We start from the raw sequence: 23893 nt of genomic DNA, 5'->3' as shown, positions 1-23893 counted from the left end.
GTTGGTTGTAAACCAGTTCAAGGAGTTTAGAGGAAAAGGGGAGCAAGGAGATGGGGCGTATGTTGTTAACATTGGTAGGGTCCAAGGACGGCTTTTTAAGTATGGGGTGACCATTGCATGTTTTAGAGCATTGGGGAAAATGCCAGAGGTGAGGGAGAGATTAAAGATGTGGGTTAGAGAGTGTAGGATAGAGTCAGAGGGCGACCGTAGTATCTGAGAGGGAATAGGGTCCAGGGGGCAGGTGGGTAGATGGGTGTTAGAATGGAGTTTACCAACTTTGTCTGTAGTAGCAGATTTGAATAAGGGGAGTGTCAATTGCACCTGTTAATATGGGGTCTTAACTGGGGGAGATACCTGTAGAGTGGAGATTTCATCACAGATTGTATCAATCTTGTTTTTGAAGTGATTAGCAATCTCCTGGGCAATGAGTGAGTCAGTGGGTGGAGGCGGTGGAGGACGAAGTAGAGAGTTGAAGATAGAGAAAAGTTTACGGGGACTGAATGAGAAGGTGTTAATAATAGTTGTAAAATAGGTATGCTTGGCAATGTGGAGGAAAGAATAGTATTTTTGGAGGGCAGATTTGTATTGGTTGAAGTCTTTGAGAGACTTAGTCTTGTGCCACAGACGCTCAAGAGTGCGACTGCATTTTTTGAGAATTTTAGTGTCATCTGTTTGCCCAGGTTGTAGGGGTTGAGGCCTGATTCTGTGTGTATTGAGGGTAGCGAGATTATCCAGGGTGGAGGACAGGGATTTATTGTGGATCGAAGTGGCTTGGTTGGGGCAGGACAGGGGAGAGATTTTGTCATAGAGGTGGTCAGTAGCAGAATAGAGGAGAGAAGAGTTGAAGTTGTATAAGTTTCTATGGATGATGGTTAGGCGATTGGAGAGAAAGGTGGTGGAAGACAGGGAGAGAGAGAAACTAATAAGGTGATGGTCAGAAGAGGATTGTTTGAAAAGTTGCATGGAGTGCATAGGTAGGAGAATACATGGTTAAGGGTGTTGCCATCAGAGTAAGTAGGAGCCTGTACCCATTGCTTCAGGTCAAATGAAGGGGTTAGACTAAGAAGTTTAGAAGTAGCAGGAGTGTTTGTATTAACAGGGATGTTGAAATCACCGAGAAGGATTGTGGGAATTTCAAAAGAGAGAAAGTGCAGTAGCCAGGCAGAAAACGCATCAAGGAAAGTCGATAATGGTCCAGGGGGCAGGTAGATCACAGCAATTCTTAGGGAAGTTGGAGAGAATAGACGTATACAGTGAGCTTCAAATGATGAGAGGGAAAGAGAGGTAGGGGAGTGAATAACCTGGAAGGTGCTTTTTGTTGGGATAGGAGGAATCCCACTCCACCTCCCTTGCGTCCATTAGGCCTAGGGGAGTGAGTCCAGTGAAGGCCACCCTGGGAGAAGGAAGCAGGAGAAGGGGTATCAGATTCGTGGAGACAGGTTTTGGTGACAGTGAGTAGATTAAAGGAATTAGTGACAACAATGATTTTGTTGCAGACAGAGCGAGCATTCCAGAGGGTGCAGGAGAAAGGGGGAGCTTGGTGTAGGCAAGAAGAGGAATGGAGACTAAATTGCGTTGATTGCAACTACTGTCAAAGGGTGTAGGGTGATGGTGATGGGGGTGTTGGATACAGTTAAATAAGGGAGGCCCAGGGTTTGGGGAAATATCTCCAATGGTTAGGAAAAGCAGAAAAGTAAGGGAAGTAATATGAGAATACGATTTGTATAAGGGGACATGCTTCAGTATATTCATAAGTATAAGTCAATATTTTGTAGAACCACCTTTCGTTGCAATTACAGCTGCAAATCTGTTTGGGTATGTCTCTACCAGCTTTGCACATCTGGAGAGGAAATGTTTGCCATTCTTCTTTGCAATTAGCTCAAGCTCTGTCAGATTGAATGGGGAGCATCTGTGAACAGCAATTTTCAAGTCTTGCCACAGATTCTCAATTGGACTTTGACTGTGCCATTCTAACATATGAATATGCTTTGATCTAAACCATTCCATTGCAACTCTGGCTGTAAGCTTAGGGTAATTGTCCTGATGGAAGGTGAACATCAGCCCCCCGGTGGTGTGGGCAGTGTTCGTTTTCCACCACAAAAAGTGTTTTGCTTTTAAGGCCAAAAAGTTACATTTTGGTCTTATCTGACCAGAGCACCTTCTTCCACATGTTTGCTGTGTCCCCCACATGACTTCTTGCAATCTGCAAATGGGACTTCCTATGGCTTTCTTTCAACAATAGCTTTCTTCTTGCCATTCTTCCATAAAGGCCAGATTTGTGGAGTGCACAATAGTTGTCCTGTGGACAGATTCTCCTACCTGAGCTGTGGATCTCTGCAGCTCCTCCTGAGTTACCATAGGCCTCTAGGCTGTTTCTCAGATTAATGCTCTCCTTACCCGGCCTGTCAGTTTAGGTGGACAGCCATGTCTCGGTAGGTTTGCAGTTGTGCTATTCTCTCCATTTTCGAATGATGGATTGAATAGTGCTCCATGAGATGTTCAAAGCTTGGGATGTTTTTTTTCCCAGATAGCAAGTAATTGTGCTGGAAGTTTTAAAATGACTTGCTAAGCTGTTTCTAGACTTGCCAGAGTGTGTTGCACAATTGCAGCAAGTCTGTATTGCATGACTCCAGATCAATTTTCTTTGCAAACATTCTGCAAGTCTGTTGCAAGTTCTGGTTCAGTTATGTTATGTAATAGTTATCCCACCATGTGGCTGAATTTTCATCATTGCTCCCTGCTGTGTGTGAGGTTTTTCTTTAATTGGTGCTGGGGCAGCCATAGAATCGCTTTGGGAGTGGTGTGCAGAGAGGTGAGTGGTAACCATGAGATCTGATATAAAGTGGTAACCATGAGATCTGATATGAAGTGGTAACCATGAGATCTGAAATATCCCATTGGTGTAGCACAATTTGGAATGTTTTATTTTTCCTTGTTTATATGCTAAGATTTAACAGAAAATGTGTGTATTTAAGGAGAGGTAGAAATAGAAACCTCAAAGACCTGGTGCAAGAAGCCTGGTAGTTCCACCACTGTATAGAGGACTGCGAATCCCAGCAATAGAGTAACAATGCAGAACCACCTGCTATAGGGGGTGTATATAGAGAGCCATGCATTGCATATAGAGAGATGACTGCTCTGTGCTGTGTTGTAAAGAGATCCATGTACTGTACTGTATACAGGGACATCCATTCATTGTGCTGTATACAGAAAGACCCCTTTCATGGGAGATAGGAAAAGGTGCATACTTTTGTCACCATCTATACAAGGCTCATCTCAGTCTACAGAGGTCTCATGACCTTTCTGGTCTAGGCATGCATTATATCCCTGATAGTAAAGCAGAGAGATTAGCGGAGGGTTCCCCCACTACTGCTTTCTATATTGTACTGTATTGGGTTTGGTCTATAAATGGCTAAATTTGCCTCCTACTAGGGATGAGCTTCGTGTTCGAGTCGAACGTACGTTCGACTCGAACATTGGCTGTTCGGGCGTTCGGCGAAATCCGAACTCTTGGTCCGTTCGCGTCAAAATTCGTATGGCGCGCGCGGACCACAATGCACTGCGATGGCGCAGTGCATTGCTGGCTCATGATTGGCCAAGCATGCACTGTGACCCCGCATGCTTGGCCAATCGCAGCGCCAGCAGCGAGGAGAGCCATGATTGGCCACAGGCATCCTGCCTGTGGCCAATCATAGCTCAGGCTGTGTAGTGCACGCCCCACACTATATAAGGCCGCCTTTGAGGCAGCCTCGTGTGGTGTGTTGGAATCTGAAGCAGTGGGTGTTCTGTGTACCTTCAACACAGTACACACCGATCGTTTTTGGCTGATTTCCTATCTTGCTCTTGTGTAGTGGTTATTGTCTGTGCCCTGACCGCAGTATACACCACTACACTATATTCACCTCACCTATATAGCTAGCTAGTGATCTATCTTTAACCACTTAACAACCGCCCATTGCCGATTAACGGCTTCAGGGTGGTTGTTTAACTCTGAGAGGCCTCCCAGAATTCTGCTCTCGCGCGCCCCCTGGGGCGCGCACTCGAGAGCATCCGTGACCGCCGGGTCCACAGGACATAGGAATAAAAGTGAGCAAAAATATATTTTTGGGGAAAAAAATGTCAAACTAAAATAAATAAAGTAAAATGAACAATAAAAATAAAATAAAAAATTAAAGTGCCCATGTCCCCATGTGCTCGCATGCAGAAGCGAACGCATGCGTAAGCCCCGCCCACATATGAAAACGATGTTCAAACCACACATGTGAGGTATTGCCGAGAACGTTAGAGCGAGAGCAATAATTCTAGTCCTAGACCTCCTCTGCAACTCAAAACATGTAACCAGTAAAAAAAAATTTATGAAGAAAAAATTACTAATCTGCAAAATTTTATAACAGAAACAAAGAAAAATTAATTTTTTCGCAGAATTTCCGGTCTTTTTTCTTTTATAGCACAAAAAATAAAAAAACTGAGAGGTGATTAAATACCACCAAAAGAAAGCTATATTTGTGTGAAAAAAAGGACAAACATTTCATATAGGTCCAGTGTTGCATGACTGAGTAATTGTCATTCAAAATGTGAGAGCACCAAAAGCTGAAAATTGGTCTGGTTATTAAGGGTGTTTAAGTGCCCAGTGGTCAAGTGGTTAATAATAGAGCTTGCAGTCAGTAGTGTTAGGAGATGCGTGCTGTCTGCGTGCTCTGTACCCAGTACATACCGCTATAATATAGGGCAGGCCCCTACTTTCAAACATCCAACTTACAAACATCTCCTACTTGCAAACGGAAGGAGACAGCAGCAAGTGAGATAAAAAAAGACGGATGGCAAAACAAATTATACAGGGGTGATAACCCTTCCCTATGTTTTCCAAAAAGCTTAAAAATAGTTTTTTTGACTGGAGCTACACTTTAAAAATGTACCAGTTGAAAATTACAAACAGATTCAACTTAACACAACAAACCTACACAGTCCCTGTCTTGTTTGCACCGCCTGTATACTGCTGTTCTGAGTATATAGGGCCTGGGGGCCACACGTATTTCCTTTTTTTAATATAGGTACAGGGTTCCCCTTAATATGCGTACAAGACCCAAATAGGCTGGTAATGGGCAGGGAGGGCTACCCATGCCATTTTTCTGAATGATTTTCAACCATATTGCAGGAACCAGATATAACATTAAAACCGCAAGCAGTTTTAAATGGTGTTATTTCCGTTAAATGTCATTTTGTGCAGGGACTGTTCTAAACACGGGAAACACGTGGCATTTCACAGGCATACTACAGACACCCCTAAGGCACCATATTTAAAGTAATATTTCACTTTTTTTTTCACTTTAATCGTCATTAAAATCAGTGCTTCCGCCAAAACGGCCGTTTTTAAAACTTTTTTTTGCATTGACACATGTCCCCTGAGGCAGGAGTCAGGTCCCCAAACCCTTTTTAGGACAGTATCTTGCATATTAGCCGTTAAAATTAGCACTTTCCATTTCAAACGTTCGAGTCCCATAGACTTCAATGGGGTTCTAATGTTCGTAACGAACGCGGGGGCCGTTCGGCAGTTCTGGTGCGAACCGAACCGGGGGGTGTTCAGCTCATCCCTACCTCCTACATTGTGTGCAGTGTCTACCATTTCCCTCTTACATTCTGTTGATGTCTTCTGTAGCTTTATTCCTGGCTGGCTATTCTCTGCAATCTCTGTATTTATGCATGTGTTGCCCCTCTATCTAAAAACACGATTCCCACCATGGGATGCCCTGTGAATTTGTGTATAAGTAGTAACAATAATAAAAAAAAGATGTGCTTATTCAAGAAGCTGTTTTTTTTTTTTTGTTGAAATTAGGGATAGTCATTCATGCATATTTGTCTATTTTTGCTGCATAGCTTCTTGAATTAGCACACCATTTTTTATTATTATTACATATACACAAACACACAGGGCATCCCACGATATTGGGCTATTAGGGTTAGTCACGCCTTGATTTCTACCTCCCTGAACTCCATAACAGATCTCATGGTTACCACTCCCAAAGTGTATCTATGCCTGCCCCAGCACCAATTAAAGAAAAACCTTACACACAGAAGGGAGTGAATGAATGAATGAATAACTTGTATAGCACTACATATGCAAACTAAATTGCCTCAGGGAGCTTTTGCCGCCAATGTCCGTCTGGGTTTTCAGAAGAGATGGGTCTTGAGCTTCCTCCTGAAGGCCAGATAGATTTCTTCTGAGCAGATGGCCACGGGTAGATCATTCCATAGCCGTGGTCCTTGGACTGCGAACCTTCATTCGCCTTTTAATTTATAACGGGTCTTGGGGATGTGGAGGAAGTTCTGGTTAGCTGACCGGAGAGTGCAACCTGGGGTGTAGTGCTTTATTTTGTCGCAGAGGTATCGTGGGGCTTTTCCTTGTGTACATTTGTGAGTGAGGCATACGGTCTTAAATGTAACTCAATCCTTCATGGCTAGCCAATGGAGGGTCCTCAGGGACGGGGTGATTGATGCCCATGGTTTTTTTCCAGTTACCAGTCTGGCTGCTGTGTTCTGGATGGTTTGTAGATGTGAACTTTGGTATTTTGGAAGTCCTAGTTAGAGGGAATTTGTGTAGTCAAGTCGTGAATTGAGGATTGTTCCAACTACTGCTGCTGTATCTCCTTCCGGGATGAAGGGGATGAGTTTATGCAGTAGGCGAAGAAGGTAGTGGGATCCACTGACCCCTGATCCTATTTGTGAATCCATTATCATGTTTGACTTAAAGATGACTCAGAGGCTTTTGGCTTTAGTGCTGGGGGTGATGGGTTGCCTGAGGATGGTGAGTGGTTTGGACATCATGCCAGGGCTTTTGTTTCGGTTTGCTTGGAGGAAGAGGAGTTCTGTTTTGGATCCGTTGAGTTTGAGGGAGCTTTCTGTCATCCAATCGTCGATCAATGAGAGACAGTTTTCCAGTGCCTGGTATTGGTCTTTTTTGTTGGTGATGCATAGGTAGCGTTGGATGTCATCCGCGTAGGAGTAATAAAGTAGGTCCTGGTTGCTGATGATTTTGAGGAGTGGGCGGAGATAGATGTTAAAGAGCACGGGTGACAAGGGTGATCCTTGAGGGACTCCGCATGTAATTTTTTGTGCTTCCGAAGTGAAAGCTCCTAGTTTCACTTTCTGAGATTGGTTCGCTAGGAAGGATGCAAACCAGGGTAAGTCTGAGTCTGCAACTCCAGCTACTTCTGTGAGACGAGTGAGCAGGGTTTTGTGGTCTACTGTGTCAAACACTGCACTGAGGTCCAGCAGCACCAGAAGACACAATTCTCCTTCATCTGCTGCTTCGAGGGGGTCATCCCAGATTTTGAGGAGTGCAGTTTCTGTCCTGTGGCCAGGGCGGAAACCAGATTGTAGTGGGTCCAAGAGTTTATGGGTGTCCAGATGGAGTTGTAGCTGTTGTACTACTGCTTTCTCGATTCATTTTGGAGAAGGTGTTGAGGCCTGTGATAGGTCTGTGGTCGTTTGGGTCTTTGGGATTGAGGTTAGACTTCTTTAGTGGGGGTTTTATTGTGCCTTGCTTGAGGGAGGTCGGGACCATTCCTTCTTTCAATGACTGGTTTATGAGGTATGTTATGATAGGTGCCAAGATGTCGGTACATTCTTTCAAAAGTTTTGTGTGAATAATGTTGTTTGGCAATGTGCTGTCTCTGAGGTTTCTGATGATGGTTTTGGTGGTGTCAATGGTGATTGGAGCCAGAGTAAATCTCGTGGTTTTAGAATCTTTGTGCAATTTTTGTCTTTTTGTTCTGGCCGAGTGGGGTTACTTGCTATGTTCTGCTGAATTATTTCCCGAATGGTTGTGTTTGTGTCAATAAAAAAAAAATCAGAGGGGTTCATAGTCTAGGCGACTAGTTTGAAGAGATGGTTTTGGAGAAATGTTCTTTTTTTGCTATGAAGATGGCTTTGTGGTATCTTCTGGTGAGTGATTTGTAATTTGTGTGGTTTTCCATTGTTGGGTTCCTTCTCCATGCTCCTTCAGCTCTTCTGCATTCTTGTTTCAGTGATGTAAGAGAGTCATTGAACCAGCCCAAATTGTTTTTGTGGGTGGGTGCTTTGCGTATTGGTGTGGTATGTCTGCTGTCTGGGATAATGCTGTGTTAAGGGAGTTGAGTTTGTTTTCAGTTGAGTAGTTTTGGGTTAACGCTGCTATTTTGTTGGATAGTGTAGTTTTGAGTATAGTTTCTGCTGTGATCTTGTCCAGTGTATTGTCGTTGAGTGTGTTGGTATTAGGTAAGAGATGTTTATTTTGAATTTGATCACGTGGTAGTCAGTCCAAGGCAATGGCATGTTATCAAATGTGTTAATATCAATGTTTTGTTTGAAGGTGAGGTTGAGGGTATGACACGAAGCATGAATGGGAGCATTTATCAGTTGCTGCAGGCCTAGTGCTTCCAGTTGGTTGATGCAAGCGGTAGCGATGGGGTCCTAGGAGGAGTTTGGACAGAGATTAAAGTCCCCAAGTAGCAGGAGATTTTTGATTTTCAAGGTGTATGTAGAGATGAATTTGATAAAAGGTGCAAGGAAGTGTGTCTTTGGTCCCGGTGGTCTATAGCACAGTAGTATGTGAAAGGTGTCCTGGGGTGTTGTTCGACATTGAAGTGTGAGTGTTTCCATGAATGGCAGTGAGCTCTGTAAAGTTGCTTTTCTGAACATGAGGTGAGATTTTTAGATCACTGCTAGGGAGCCTCCTCTTTGACTCTGTGCTCAGTTAGGAAGCGGTAGTTCTCAGGCACTAACTCTGCTAGAATGGTGTTACAGTCAGGTGTTAGCCAGCTTTCCGTGATGAAGAGACAGTCTGTGTTGTGTTGAGTGATAAAATCATAAATTTTATTCAGGGCACATGATATGTGTTGTCCTGGATGTGGTGTATTCCTGTTTTAGATGGTTGGTTTCAAATTTGTTCTTAAAAGTTGTTCTTTTCGTAGTATTGTTTGGGTGGTGGTTGGTAATGTAGCGGTATTCCTTAGGCTGCAGAGAGTGTCAATGGAATAATTGATAGCACACCTGATGGGAGAGTGCTCTGGGGTGCATGTTATGAAGTGAGTGGCTCAAGGGGCCAAGGCGCTGCTCGGGCTCTGTCCTGGAGCAGAGTTGGCATGGTGGTGGCGGTGATCGGTTGTGTGGTGGTGTAAGGGGTAGCAGCAGAGGGTGCTGCAGGCTGGGGCAACCCGGGTAACATTGGGAGGAGATGTCCATTGAAAAGCTAAAGGGTTAAAGTAAAAAAAGTTTAAAAAGAAGTTTAAAAGTCTTAAAGTTGGTAGAATTCTATGTCCTTTTTCTGTCCAAGGTGTAGCAAGATGGCCCCCGATACTTTCTATGTTCTTTTGGCCGGTCCAGGTGTAGCAAGATGGCCGCTATCAGCACAGGAGGCCGTAAGATGACAAACAGACAGATTTATCCAGCAATCACTCAGGCAGACTCAAAAATACAGAGCAGGACCAGAGCAAGGGATTCTGATGTTCCATCTGTGTAAGCAAGACTGTTCTCCGGTCCAGCAGTTGTAAGGATGGTGCTAGATTGAGGCACAGGAGGCCAGCAGACCACTATTGAGTGGAGCTGATGGGAGAAATGATGACATTTCAGCCACATGGTGGGATAACTATTACACAACATAACTGTACATAATTTGCAGCAGACTTGCAGAATGTTTGCAAAAAAAAGTTGATCTGGAGCCATGCAATACAGACGTGCTGCAATTGTGCAATAAACTTATAAAGCCTGGCAAGTCTAGCAATAGCTTAGCAAGTCATTTTGAAAGGTACAGCACAATTACTTGCTATTTGGGTTGTTTCATAGAAACAAATCATTTTTGTATGATAAATGAATTATTAAATGAATTATTTTATGCAATGACACAGGGTTTATCATTTTATATGATTGTTGGATTGAAAGTATTTCACATGTGTACAGTAAGGGATTAGGTTAATAGCAGTGGGTTCACTATGACCAGATTGTGGGATTATAGATATGCGCTGTTTGCTTCTTTTTTCTTGCATAACTCTGGCTATAGACTTGCAGGGCTTTTGCTGCAGACTCACCATGGCAACTTCACTCTTGCTAGAGACTTGCCATGCAAATTTGCTACAAATTGGAAAAGTGTCAATTAGAACTTGTGCTTCAAGTTCTCCGCAAGTGTGCAACTTGCCAGGGAAGATGTGCAGCAAGTTAACAAGACTTACAATTCAATACTGCCACAAATGTGTGGCAAGTTATCCTTGCTATCTGAGTTATAACTTAACCCTGTTTGGCCTTCATGATGCTGTTTTTTCTCTAAGGTTCTCTAATAAACCTCTGAGGGCTTCACAGACCAGCTGTATTTATACTGAGATTAAATTATACACAGATGGACCCTATTTACGAATTAGATGACTTCTGAAGGGAATTGGTTCCACTAGATTTTAGTTAGGGGTATCAGAGTAAAGGAGGCTGAATACAAATGCACACCACACTTTTCAGATATTTATTTATAAAAGAAAAAGTTGAGAAAACATTTATAATTTTCCTTTCACTTCAGATTTAGGTGCCACTTTGTGTTGGTATATCACATAAAATTAGGTGACATCTGAAGGCAATTGTTTCCACTAGATTTTAGTTAGGGGTATCAGAGTAAAGGGGGCTGAATATAAATGCATGCCACACTTTTCAGATACTTGTAAAAAAAATTGAAAACCATTTAGCATTTTCCTTTCACTTCACAATTATGTGCCACTTTGTGTTGGTCTATCACATAAAATCCCAATAACATACATTTACTTTTTTAATTGTAACATGACAAAATGTGGAAAATTTCAAGGGGTATGAATAATTTGTCAAGGCACTGTAGCAGCAAATCCCACTGAAGTCTAGGAAGGCAAATCACGTTTGGCCATTTGTAGGGCTAATAGGCAAGCTATTATCAAAAAGGCATGGGAATTTGGGCATTGCCATAGAGGATATGTACTAATACAAAAATACATAAATAAATAAATAAATATATGAATAAATTAAAAATAAAGGTTCCCATTTATGCTGCATCATGGGTGACATTGCAGGTATGTTAATTGAAGAATTAGTAGAGCCATATCACAGAAACATTGGAGAGTGTAGAGCAGCGGCCACCAGGGTGCAAGGAATATGGTATTTGTACTTCTTTAGCACTCTGTAGAAAAAAACAACCATAAAGCCTATGCAGTTTGTGCAGCATTAAAAGACATAAAGGATAGAATGCAGGAAGGTTGGAGTCTCTGTTTACATTTGCTCTTTGGTCTGCTGGAATAAATCCCTTAACTTCTCCAAGGAGATAGGTGAATAAAAGGCTGGTGGGGGGGGCTCTTGTACTTTAAAGCCCCATACACAGTATCAGATTTTCTGCTGATTTTCTCCTTCAGATTTACCAAAACCATGTAGTTCAAGGGCCTGCCTGATTGCATACAAATTGAAACCCCTAAGGTCTGACCTCATATTATATGGTTTTGGTAAATTTGAAGGAAAAAATCAGCAGAAAATCTGATATGTGTATGGGGCTAAAGTTGCTTAAAACTTACAGAACTAACTAATGTCTTGTCACCTTTTCCAAACAGGCAAATACTGTTGATGATATTGTTATTCTACTTATTGGCAACAAAACAGACCGTGATTCAGAAAGAAGTGTGACATATAAAGATGCAGAGAAGTTGGCTCAAGTATGTTTTGTAGAATACATTTTTGAACATTATTTTGGAATTGAAGGCAAATTTCAGTTAAGCGTGTATAACCTTTTCCTCACTAAAGCAAAGGTTTGATGCAGATATCCAGGTTTTGTCTCTCTATTCTAAAAGAGCATATTGAAATATTAGGTATGAGGTTTGGGTTTTCTGCTACCATGGGTTTGCAAAGAATTCACTGTATTTGGAATTTGTGGCCCAAAAAAATTAAGACAGAAATAAGGCAGACTGCAGTTTGAGAGCTGGGAGCCTATCACCTTTTGTCAAAACATCTTCTTAAAGGATAAGTTCACCTTTTGTCAAATGCACATTTTTTTGCTGGTAAAAAAAATGTGCATTTATAATTTTTTGTTGCAGGAGCCTGTAAAGCATTGCACCAGTGATTAGTAGATCACGGATGCCATGCAGGTCACCTGCAGACCTGTTAGTATATCTGCTTCCTTGTACCTCATACAAGGAAACCAATACATTCTGACAAGAAGCATGAATGAACTACCACGGCGCTCCAATGTGCCATGGTAGTTCATTGAGAACTACAAGCCAACAGCTGCTAAGGCTGTCGGGACTTGTAGTTTTGCATTTTTCAGAGCACTGTGAATCAGTGACGAGGCTGGGCGGGCAGATGAGACCGCGGGTGCGAGAAGGGTCGTCATGCCAACGTGTTTCGTCCATCTAACGCGTGAGCTCCCTCAGGGGATTACCCCCCTCACACCAATGATCTCATCTGCACCATGTGGATGACCTTCCCCTGCTACCAAATCATCCATCCCCTTTTTGCTCTTGTATTGCAAGGTGTCCATTCCAAACATCAGAGCAGTGCCATGCCAGCCTTTGAGTGACACCTACTAAGCACCAGCGCACCCTGACCTTCAGGGACATCTATCAGAAGTTAACTTCCCAAGGGAGCCCTGACAAGCCCTTGATCCAGGCATCTAGCTGTGATGGTGACTGTGAGTACCATCTGTGAGGAGAAACTTCTTTATTTGAATGTCTTCCACAGTCTATGGGGATTTACTGCATGTGGCTGCTCATCACAATTATTAACCGGACTATGCCTGTAACCTATATGGTGACTGACACGGGCGTGTCATCTTCATGCTGCCTCCGCACAATTGTATATGCATTCTCAGGTATCATTCAGGATGTAGATATTTTTCACTACTAGACTGTGTACAAACTTCATGTTGCCATTTCTGTTGGTCTCCACTCAATGTACTCTGTGATTCCATATACTTGACTAATTGAACTGTCAGTATTGGGTGACTAAATAAGCACTTTTGATATCTGCGGATTCACCGCGGCCCATATATGACACATATTTTGCTGTCCCTGTTCAGAAACTATCAGAGGATGCCTAATGGGAAACTATTTGTTTGAAATTCTAACTGTATTGTGTATTGGTGACATAGTGAACCTGGATGTTACCCACTGATCTGCATTGCTGTGCATGGGCTAATGCAATCATAGGGTATTTCCCCAAGATCTCATTTCTGAACCTTATTAACAATTATTATGTGTTTAATACAGTTTGTCTGCTGTGGTCTGAGTGTGGGTGCGGATGAAGCCCTGAGGGTGTTTTAATGACAACGTTGTCAGTTTTAACTCTTGTTGTGTCACCAACCTTTTTTTGCACATGATTTTCATATATTGATTGCTAATATTATATTATTATATAAGATATTTGAGGAGAGATTGTGGTTTGTCCTCCGTAGAACAATAGTGGGTTTTTCCCAAATTTTTTACTGTTATGGGATTGAAAAAATCTCCCACCAAATCCAATTGGACTAGCCTTTCAGCATTTTTCCTAGCTGCTTATATGTTTCCCTATGCATGTTTGCATGACTTCAAATTAAAAATGTAAAAAACGTGTTCAAAAATGTGTAAATACGTAAATAAAATGCATATAGAAGAAAAAAATATATGGCAGCTTTGAATAATTTACTGTGGGGCTGCCCAGGCCAGGAACTTGAGGATGGGGGCAGTTTTCACAAGTCCTTCAAAATGTATAATGGCTGGGGCGCTAATCTTTGAGGCATCTTGCTGTAAGACACATGGAAATTCAATGCCCAGGGTGTAAAAATGAAATGTTTAGGATTTGAGAGCAGTTGCTCAGGGCGCTCCATTTGCAGACTTTGTACATCCATAGCAAAAACGTCTTGCTCCAGATAGACAACAAAAAAAACTGTAGCATATATCCAACACCAGGGAGGCATGAGGAGTTCAACTTTAATTAGAGAAGTTCAACCTATCATGGATTGGGCACCGAACAACCTCAATATTTTTAAGGTAATTTATATTCCACTAATTCCAGCCATGCAGAACCAGTTGGCAGACCATATCAGCAGATCATTTGCAGACGAGTGGTCTAAAGATGTATAACCAAGGTGTGGGGCATTCCAGAGCTGAACATAGCAGCCTATCTGCTGAATACCAAATGTCCCTGCTTCATAGACCACTATTGGTACAGTTCGAGGAAGGGTTAAGTTTTCTTCACCAGTCATAGAATTTCACCCTAGTGCACATACTTCTTCGAACTCCCCTGATCTTCAGATTGAAGACCCAACCAGTCACAGTAATTACAGTAATCCCCTATTGACCCAGGAGATCGCAGTTTCCTTTACTGCTCGGCATAGGTGTAGAGAAACCTCTACCTCTTCCTGCAGATCTGGACTTGGTGTCCCAGCATCACTCTCTTTAATCTAATTGAAAGGGAAACACTAGCTGCTATGCAGTGTTTCCAAGCGGTATTTGAAACTTTATTAAAAGCTAAAAAAGCTTTCAATGGTACAATATATTATTGCAGATCGAGCTGTTGGACATGATCTGCAAGGCAGCAACTTGAAGGTCTGTCAATACTTTCATGGCCCATTATAGAATAGACCTAGCCAGCCTTACTACAGATGAATTTGGTAGAGCATTACTCAAACTCTCATGACCAAGTTCTCCTTTTTTTCTGGATTTCATAAAATGTTTTGTTTCTATCACTGTGTATGGCAATTTATTTCATTTCGTATGTTGCCATGATGTTCCAGGAAAATGGAAAAATTGTGTACTCATCTTTGTGTAATTTTTCTTCCTGGTGCATCTTCTTGGCAGCATATGCATTCCCACCCTTATGGTGGTAGTTACAAAGAATGGGTTGTTAGGGCATCTCCAAAATGTATAAACATATGAAGTTGAGGGCATCCTATTGAGCTGAGGTTGGCATAACCCTTCATATGCTGCCATGAAGATACACCAGGAAAGAAAAATTATGGAAAGGTGACTGTACAATTTTCCATTTTTTTCATGTAGTGTTTTTTCCTCTATCTCTCTTTTTATCTGTTCAAAACAGTGCAGAATAGAGTTTTAGGTCTCTTGCACACTGCAGCTTGAAAATGCTCAGTACAGCTCATTTTTTTACTGAGTTAAAATACAGCCCATTCATTTTAATGTACCTATGCACACAGGTGTGTAAACAAGCGCAGTGTATTCAGTAAAAAAATAAAATAGAAAAATCGCCATTTTCGTTCAATTCGCCTCATGCACTCAAATGCGTGCATTCATGCTTATTTGTGTGCGTTTGCGCACATTTGCAAACAGGTTTGCCTACTGACATTGTGAATGTGAGAATAAGCTTCCACGCATGCGCGGAAATGTGCATGAATTTGTGTGAAAATTGCGTGACCGCATATGCGCGAAAATGGACCAAAATACATTAAAAAAATAAACCGTCTGAAAAGGTGGATGCTCAAACGGTAGTATAGTGTGCAAGAGGCCTTACAGTGTGTATTTTAGAGTATTTATTCTATCAAATGAATGAACACATAAACTTGTTTTCTTATTAGGAATACCAGATGTTGTTTACAGAATGCAGTGCAGAATCTGGAGTGAATGTCATGGAATCCTTGATCCAAATAGCCAGGTAAATATCTGAATAAATTTTAGCATCACAACAAGCTAAGAATAATTCAGCATAAATGTATACAAAGGTCAATCAGACAGTCTGGAAATTTTCAGAAAAGTGCCCAATTCACCATTTATTAAACAACCTAAAAGTGAAAAAAAAAAGAAAAATACACTTCAATACCTTTCTATATAAAAAATAAAAATAAAAAAAATATATATATATATATATATGCACTGCACTTCCAAGTGCAAATTTCACTCGCAGTTTGCACTCGTAGTTTGCACTTGTAGTGCAAAATGGATTTGCCTTTCGTAAATAACCTCCACTGCTTTAATAAATACCTTAATCAGGTTTTTATGATAGGCTTACAAAAGGATATATGAGGCTTTTATTTGGTGCATTGTTTTAATAAATACCATAATTTTTTATTATAGGCTGACAAAAGGACAAAAATTGAAAAAAATATTATTATTGTTGTAACTGTAATTGTTCCTGACAGTTTCAGTATCATACATAGGCACACTATCATCTGCATTTATTTTCTAAATTAACATCCAGCGTGCATGTGACCAACATGATTAATTAATTGTAATGATGATCACATGATTGAGATTAGTTGTGGATTGCTAGGGGAAACCTGCAGCTGTTGTTTGACAAAAAGGCTTGAACCTGTGTGTGTGTTCCTAATTCTCATATAACACATTAAAGTTCTCTTGTTCACAGGCCATTATGTTTGAAAGCATAAATTATGAGGTTGTAAACACCATCTGGTTACATTTCCATATTTGCAACAATGTAATGCAGTATGATCCCTCTCTTGTGATCAATAAATAATCCTCCTGCCGTTGGATAATTGTGTAGAAAATTATTTTGAAGCTGAGCTACAGCCAAGTTCAGCCTTAATGTAACATTTCCATGCACAGTAAAGTAAAAATACTATTTTCTTTTCATGTTATTTATGTTAGTAAGGATTTCGATTTTAACCTGCTTTGCATTTTATCATAATATATAAATTATGAATTTAATAAAGTGTTTCCTACACCTTTTTGAAAGTTAATCCTATATCCTAAAATTAACCTATGCCCAAAATATGCACACTAAAATATTTACATATTCTGAACGGGTAGTAAATGCACTTTAAAACAAGTCCGCATTCACCTCTGTAGCTTTATGCATTGTAGAGAAATTTAAATATGACGGAGGCAATGAAATCAGAACTTGTTATCCTTCTTACTTTCTGTAGAGAGCAGCATTTTAATAATATAATATTTAGAGGTGCTTAAAACACTGTGTATTTTACCCACTAGGACCTACATTTTCACTTTTATTCTATCATTAAAAGATTATTGAAATAGTCCCCAACCTATATTCTACAGAGAGTAAACAGGAAAGATAGTGGAAGTGTTCTATCCATACTGGCTGCAAATACATTTCTGTCTCCAAATTACTTATAGAGTCTCAGCTGGTATATTCCACACTTATTACCTTTCTATTAATCCATGATCTATCTAAGTATCCTGTACTCTCTGATAAAAAAATAAAATTGCCAGGTGCTATTGAACTGTTGCAAAACCCAACGTGTTTCATCCTGGGGGTAGTCCTGTGCTGACAAAAAAAAAAGTGCTAAAAAGTGCAATAAACACATGTATAATGGCAGTTGCTGCTTGAGTCACTATGCTTGTGATGTCACTACACCGCACTACACTGGCACTACACCACACATGAGCACACATTGACATGATTACGCATACATATCATTGTAATCTGCTAATCCTGCCTGTTTATTGTTGTCATTTTCAGCTCTAACAACACCTATAATAAAAAGGGACAATCAATTCCTATATATAAGATATATGTTATCCACTAGTAATTTAACTTATATCATAAGTTATATTATAGGGCTTAATATTACAGACACCATTAAATCATAGCATTCTGCACCCTCCAAGTGTTTCTAGACCAGTATAGGAGGTATTCAGGCTAATTTCCCTACAATTTTTTATACTTGTCTGTTTAGATCACGGGTAGTGGCAGCCAAAACCATTGTACTAGTTTCCCAGAGGGATTTTAGTATTCTAAAATGTTAAAATCAAATCTCCTTACTTGCAAATAATGTACATACTTTATGGAAAATCCTTGTATACTGTATTTCTGCTGTATTGATATTAAGACAGTCAAAAGATGAGTTCTAGTGTTATAATAAGAAACCTTTTTGAATTATTTAAATTAAAATTACTAAATCGCTGATAAAGGATAAAACTCAGAAAAATTTGTGAAAATATTTATATATATAAATGAGAAGCAGCTGCAGCTATTCAAAATGTGTTCTAGTACCTCATGTATAATTAATAAGACAAATAATGCCAATAGACCCAAGGGGGTCTTCCTTTGAGGTGAGCAGGCATTGCACACTGAGGTGGTAGTGATTATCTGTCAGCGCATATTTCCTGCAGAGACTGTCACGGAGCATGGAGTAATTTTTATTCACGTTTTTTCATCAGCATTCAAGAGTTTTATATATTTTGTGCATGTGCACTTTTTTGCATTTTTATATGATCACTATTTTTCACTCATTCATTGGAGTTTATTATTGATTATTCATTTGAGGTTTGGTGCACTATTATTTGTCTTATTATGGCATGGTTTTGCACATATACCCTCTTTGGGAACATCATCCTTGATGAAACACTTGCAATCTAAGACCATTGTTAGCAATATCTAATTTTGTAAAGCAGATGATCTTCTATTTGACATCAAGCTGTTTTCAAACTATTGAAAAAGGCAGTGAGCCTATTAGGGGAGTAGGATAATAAGGATTCTGCCTTGATTGTATGTAGATGAAATTGTAAAATGTATTACCATTGTTGTACATGATTGGTATATCATTTTTTATGAAGTTTCTTTACAGTAGCATTGACCAAAAAGTAATTAATTCACCTCCAGCCTGTCTACCACAAGGACAACGAATAGCTTGCCAGAGTAGAACAGAACGTGCTGCTTTCAGCTTGACTCTTTTCATAGTACCTGTGGACTGGCCTCATAGATTTTGGAAAGTTTGGTGAGAGCATTGCTTAGATTAGAAGATTAGAATTGAGGAACTAGGGTTCTATCAGGATGTACTGAGTGAATTTAGAACTAAAAGCTCACAAGATGAGCAGAAGATATGAATATAGTTTCTAAAAAATAAAATGTCACGTCCTTTCCTCTTATAACATGGAAATTGATTTCTTATACGTAGGTGTGAATGTAGTACTGAAAATCAAATGCTGTGAACTCCATCCATAGCCTAACCATGACCTTGAAAGTCCTAACCTCCACAGTCACTCTTCTTTTATCATTCTATACCCCTGATTGCAGCAGAAAGATAGGAAGATCTTTAACATTTATAGGGCCTTGGAGCCAAATACCTACAGTACTGTGCAAAAGTTTTAGGCAGGTGTGAAGAAATTCTGTAAAGTTAGAAGGCTTTTAAATATATATATATATATATTTTAATTTATTTTTATCAATTTACAAAATGTAAAGTGAGCAAACAGAATCAAACTCAGGTAATGGTAAAGGTAAAGGTAATTGTGTGTGTGTGTGTGTGTGTGTGTGTGTGTGTATGTATGAGTGTGTGTTTATATGTGTATGTATGTGCATGTTTATGTGTTTGTGTTTATATGTGTGTGTGTGTGGGGGGGGGGGGGGGGGCACACCAAATACTGATTTGATTTGGATTTCTCTTTGGGTCATATACTTTTTATTTTGTTAACTGATAAAAAAAATGTACACCTGCCTATAATTTTTGCACAGTAATGTAGATCTTTTCTTTTTTGTACAATATTTTCTACTATATTATTACTATGGTAAACACTCTTTGCAAGAGTGTTATTATTTTTTTCTAGAAGACTTTTCTGCAATCTGCCAGCATATGGTGTAAATGTTGCTTTTACTTTTTCTTATCGACAGCACTTCTATTCCAAGAGGCCAAGTAAAATCTTTAAATCCTTCAATCATTGACATCAGCCTGATCTCAGCAGTGTTCACATGCCAGTTTCTTTGTATTGCCTCCAATCGTTTAATTGATGTTAAATGAAACGAATGCCCCATACACACGAGCAGAATTTCCATCGGAAAAATTTTGGATAGTATTTCTGATGGAATTCTGCTCAAGCTTGGCTTGCATACACACAGTCACACAAAAGTTTGCTGAACTTTCCACCATCAAGAACGTGGTGACGTACAACACTACGACGAGCCGAGAAAATTAAGTTCAATGCTTCCGAACATGCATCAAATTGTTTCCGAGCATGTGTAGGAATTTTCCACCTCGGAATTGGTACAGACGAGCGGAAATTTTTCCGACCGAAAAATTGAGAACCTGCTCTCAATCTTTTGCTGGCTGGAATTCGGCCAACATAAGTCAGATGGAGCATACACGCGGTCGCATTTTCCGACCAAAAGCTCTCATCAGTTTTTTGCTGGCCGAATTTTCGATCGTGTGTACGGGGCTTAAGAGTTTTCATTAACCTGTACCATGTTGGTTAAAAACATTGAAATCAATAGGGCACAATTAAATCAGACCTCCAGTCCAGATGAAGTTTAATACCTTAAAAAATGAAATAAAAATGTCACATGACCATCCTTTGTTTTTAGGGATCCAATTCAAAGGCTTTATACAATGTATTTTGAATTTAGATGACAATGTATTGTCATTATACACTCACATCTTATAATTTAACAGGTGGGAACTTTCTGTTGCGTGCCTTTGATGGAAAATTGCAAAAATGGCAGATTCTCACTTCTTCTCTATATATTGCTAACACAAATAGGTAAACACATAACAGTTTATAATCCCTGAAATAAGTTTACAGTCTTGGAAGGGCCGCAAAACTCTTGGACTGGGAGCATCAGTTGCATTAAATGCCCTTGCCTCTAAAACGTCTATTTCTTCTATTTCTGTCCCCCATAGCAGATCCTGGCTGCATATCCCACTAGTTTCAATGTAAGAGATTTGTTTTCACTTCTCAAGATCTGGGGGGTCTTTTTTTACAATTGTGAGACACATGCTTAAAGGCAACTATAATCTAGCTTCCACATCTTAAAGCAAAAAGATTAAATGTGTTCCTGATCTCTGTCACAGTTAGTGACAGCTGCTCATGATTAATAGCCCACTGCCTGTTTTTAACCTTAACCGACAGTGGAGAGTGTGTTAGTAATGATAAGTCACCGTTCCTGTTGGTCTTGTGTTGACAGAGAGCTGTAGGTGGTGTCTTTTTCAGAAAGTTAACATCAACTTCATGACCTCCTAAAAGCAAACAAGTAACAGTATACAGAATGACTACTATTATAAAATGATAAAGCCCTGGATAATATGGCTTTAGTATACCCAATTGCATTTACCAACAAACAACATACCGGTCCTCTGAACAGAGTAGAGAGGAAACAATGAAAGGACAGTATGAGCTTGCTAGGGAGAGAGACAAAGCTCAAGGTTCACTTTAAAAATCAGTAATGTGTATCTAAACCCAAAGTATTCTTTTAGTTTTGAATGGAGTGTGGAAAGGTTAGAAGCTCTGTCAGGTTTTTTTTATTGTTTTTTTAAAGTGTACTTGCATCTTTGCAGCACAATTGAGATAACATCTAATTTATATTTGTTACATGTCCCCATTCACATAGCAAATTAAAAAATTTAAGCTTATCTTTTTTAGAGGCTATTTTCTGGAACGTCCAGCAAGGAAAAATGCTGCTTAGTTCTGTTCGTCTTAGTTCATGAGGGGCTGGGAAGCTGATCTAACGCTGTATGTACTGTAGTGTTCACGCAGCTCTTTATTATTAGTTGAAAATAAATTGATTTGAACACTGTATGCTCTAGCTAAGGGTTAAAGATTTAGAAGCTATGTTTAGGGTACACTTAGGAGAGACTCACTCACATATAATAGGGTGTTCTCAATTTTGACTGCAAAAGTGGAAATACACTTTAAAATGTACTGAGAAAAGCACCAAGACTCAAAGACCAAGGCTTAATGCTTATCTGGTAATGTTTTTCATATAGGTCACAGGAGTGCACTTACTTTTGCACTCATGTGACCCAAAATCATCCGACAGCCAGCTAAAGCCCACTGTTGGCTGACGTCACAGAGCTTCGCCAGACTCTGGAGGGATCCCAATAAAATGTCAGGATCCACCTAGATTCTTGACTGGCAGCTGACTCTGCCTCTCAGTGTGCTGCTGAGAGCCCAAGCAAGCTGCTCTGGCCTCCTCTAGCCTGGTGTTCCAGTAAGTTCTGGAGGGACAGAGAATAGAGTGGTGACTATCACTGCTGTCTGCTCAGCTCAGATCAAGCACTAACTGAGCAGCGGTTTTCAGTCTTAGAGTCGGCGAGGGATAGCTGCAGCATCAGATCAATGCTGCAGTAATATAGGTGAGTATAGATGTTTGTTATTTTGATTTCCCATACTTTTCCTTAAAATGTAGGCTATTTCACTACATTTGCACTATTTGCACTACAGAACGTGTTCCATAGGAAACCATGTCAAATGGACTGTAGTGCAAATCTGCAAAATGCAAAAAGCACTAAAAATGCATAGGTGTGAATCCAGCCTAAGAGTTGATTTATCTCACTTTCAATGAGACGGCAAAAAATAAAACTGATATAGGTGCTAACAATTCTTTCCCCTATTCAAAGGAAAAAAGGTTTGGGCTTTAGATATACTTTGGGTAATGTCAGAATTTTAGAGTTGAAATAGTCTTTTCATGATACTCTTCTCAGTAATGTTGTTAGAATGAGGAATATCATCACTTGCCATCACTAAAGTTTCCTTTTGTGCTTAAACTGATATTATTCTTTTTGTCAGTTATTTGCCATAGTTTGTAAGACCTTTTGGTCAATATATTAATCTTTACTGTTTATGCCTTCAGTGTATTTTCAAGTATGTTTTCTGTTTAGTACACTTTCTTTCCTATTATTAAAATCAAAAATACAAAAATCTAATTTATACTGTACATTTGGAGGTATCTATGTCACCCAGAGGTCTGTGCTATAATAAATAACTTGTGCTTTAAATAAGATTTATTTGTTTTGCAGGTCTTTGAAAGAGCATGAGGACCATATGAAAAATAATGTGGTAAAAATAAAAAGACCCGTATGCCAGAAGGAAACACGCTGTTGTGTATAAAGACAACCAAATGCACAGTGAAAAAAACAACCCAAAGCAGATTATAAAGCAACAGTGTAGTAAACTATTCTTCTGCTGGCTGATATAATTGTAAATTACTTTATAAGGGTACCCAGTCTCAGGTATTTTAATATTCAGGAAATTGTCTTCCTAAATGGTTTCGCCTTAAAGGCTGTGAAAGTTTCAAAAAATATCTCAGCATCTTGTGGCTACTTGCTTGCAATGTTTAAATAAATATATGTTTTAAACTATTGGGTGAACTTGTCCTGTTTATTTTTCTTTATTAAAGGGAATATATTGTTTATTTTATATCTTATGTTTCTTTATTTATTAAATAATACAGACTTACTTCAGTATGTAATAATGCTAATGGAATCCTGTTTCCGTTTCCCTGTGCGCAAAACACTAAATTCCATTAGTTTAGTGTATAGGTTATGCAAACCCTAACAATGAACTTTGCTTTTTTGTTGAGCAATATATTACGTTCTTTATCTAGCTACACTTTAATGCTACCCCACTTCCCATTTGGTTTGTCTGGCTACTAGACTTTCAGATGAAGAAATTCAACTCATGGATGAGACAATGCACACTTTGCCCCTGTTCTTGACCTTGCTCCAATGCTGTGTACAACTTGTATTAAATATATATAAATATATATATATATATATATACACATATACATACACAGTGCCTTGCAAAAGTATTCACCCCCCTTGGCTTTTTACCTATTTTGTTACATTACAGCCTTTAGTTCAATGTTTTTTTTAATCTGGATTATATGTGATGGATCAGAACACAGTAGTCTAAGTTGGTGAAGAAAAATTAGAAAAATATATACATAAAACTATTTTTCAGAAATGAAAAAATGATAATTGACATTTGCGTATGTATTCACCCCCTTTGTTATGAAGCAAGTGTCTGCGAGTATCAAAAGGGTTAACATGGACCATAAACTTTTCTCACGTCTCCTTAGATCTCGGCAAGGACGCCAGGTAATGGGTAGAAAGAAAAGATCTAAGTGCTCACCGCTTAAGTATAAGATTTAATTTTTGTGTTCAAACACAAACTACTCACATAAAGATGATAAAAAACACAGCATGTAAATCCGACAATAGTGTTATTTCCGTAGGGCAGCAGCG

At 39.6% G+C, this 23893-nt stretch overlaps 1 protein-coding gene across 4 annotated transcripts in view; it reads left to right on the top strand.

Annotated features, from left to right (window-relative positions):
* LOC143982705 (EF-hand calcium-binding domain-containing protein 4B-like) overlaps positions 1-23005 on the top strand; it is a 196243-nt gene extending 173238 nt beyond the window's left edge. For all 4 annotated transcript variants that reach the window (XM_077481649.1, XM_077481651.1, XM_077481650.1 and 1 more), the window contains exons 14-16: positions 11583-11684; positions 15533-15609; positions 22664-23005. In XM_077481649.1, coding sequence (XP_077337775.1) covers positions 11583-11684; positions 15533-15609; positions 22664-22754 — 270 coding nt within the window. In that variant the 3' untranslated portion in view covers positions 22755-23005. The remainder of the gene's footprint in view (positions 1-11582; positions 11685-15532; positions 15610-22663) is intronic.
* The last annotated feature ends 888 nt before the right edge of the window (positions 23006-23893 follow it).

The sequence above is a fragment of the Lithobates pipiens genome, unplaced genomic scaffold (genome assembly GCF_037356315.1).
Source record: "Lithobates pipiens isolate NorthernLeopardFrog02 unplaced genomic scaffold, aLitPip1_a1.2 Scaffold_16, whole genome shotgun sequence".
Classification (NCBI taxonomy): domain Eukaryota; kingdom Metazoa; phylum Chordata; class Amphibia; order Anura; family Ranidae; genus Lithobates; species Lithobates pipiens.
The sequence above is the reverse complement of the archived record's forward strand: the minus strand, read 5'-3'. Positions and strand labels throughout refer to the sequence as shown.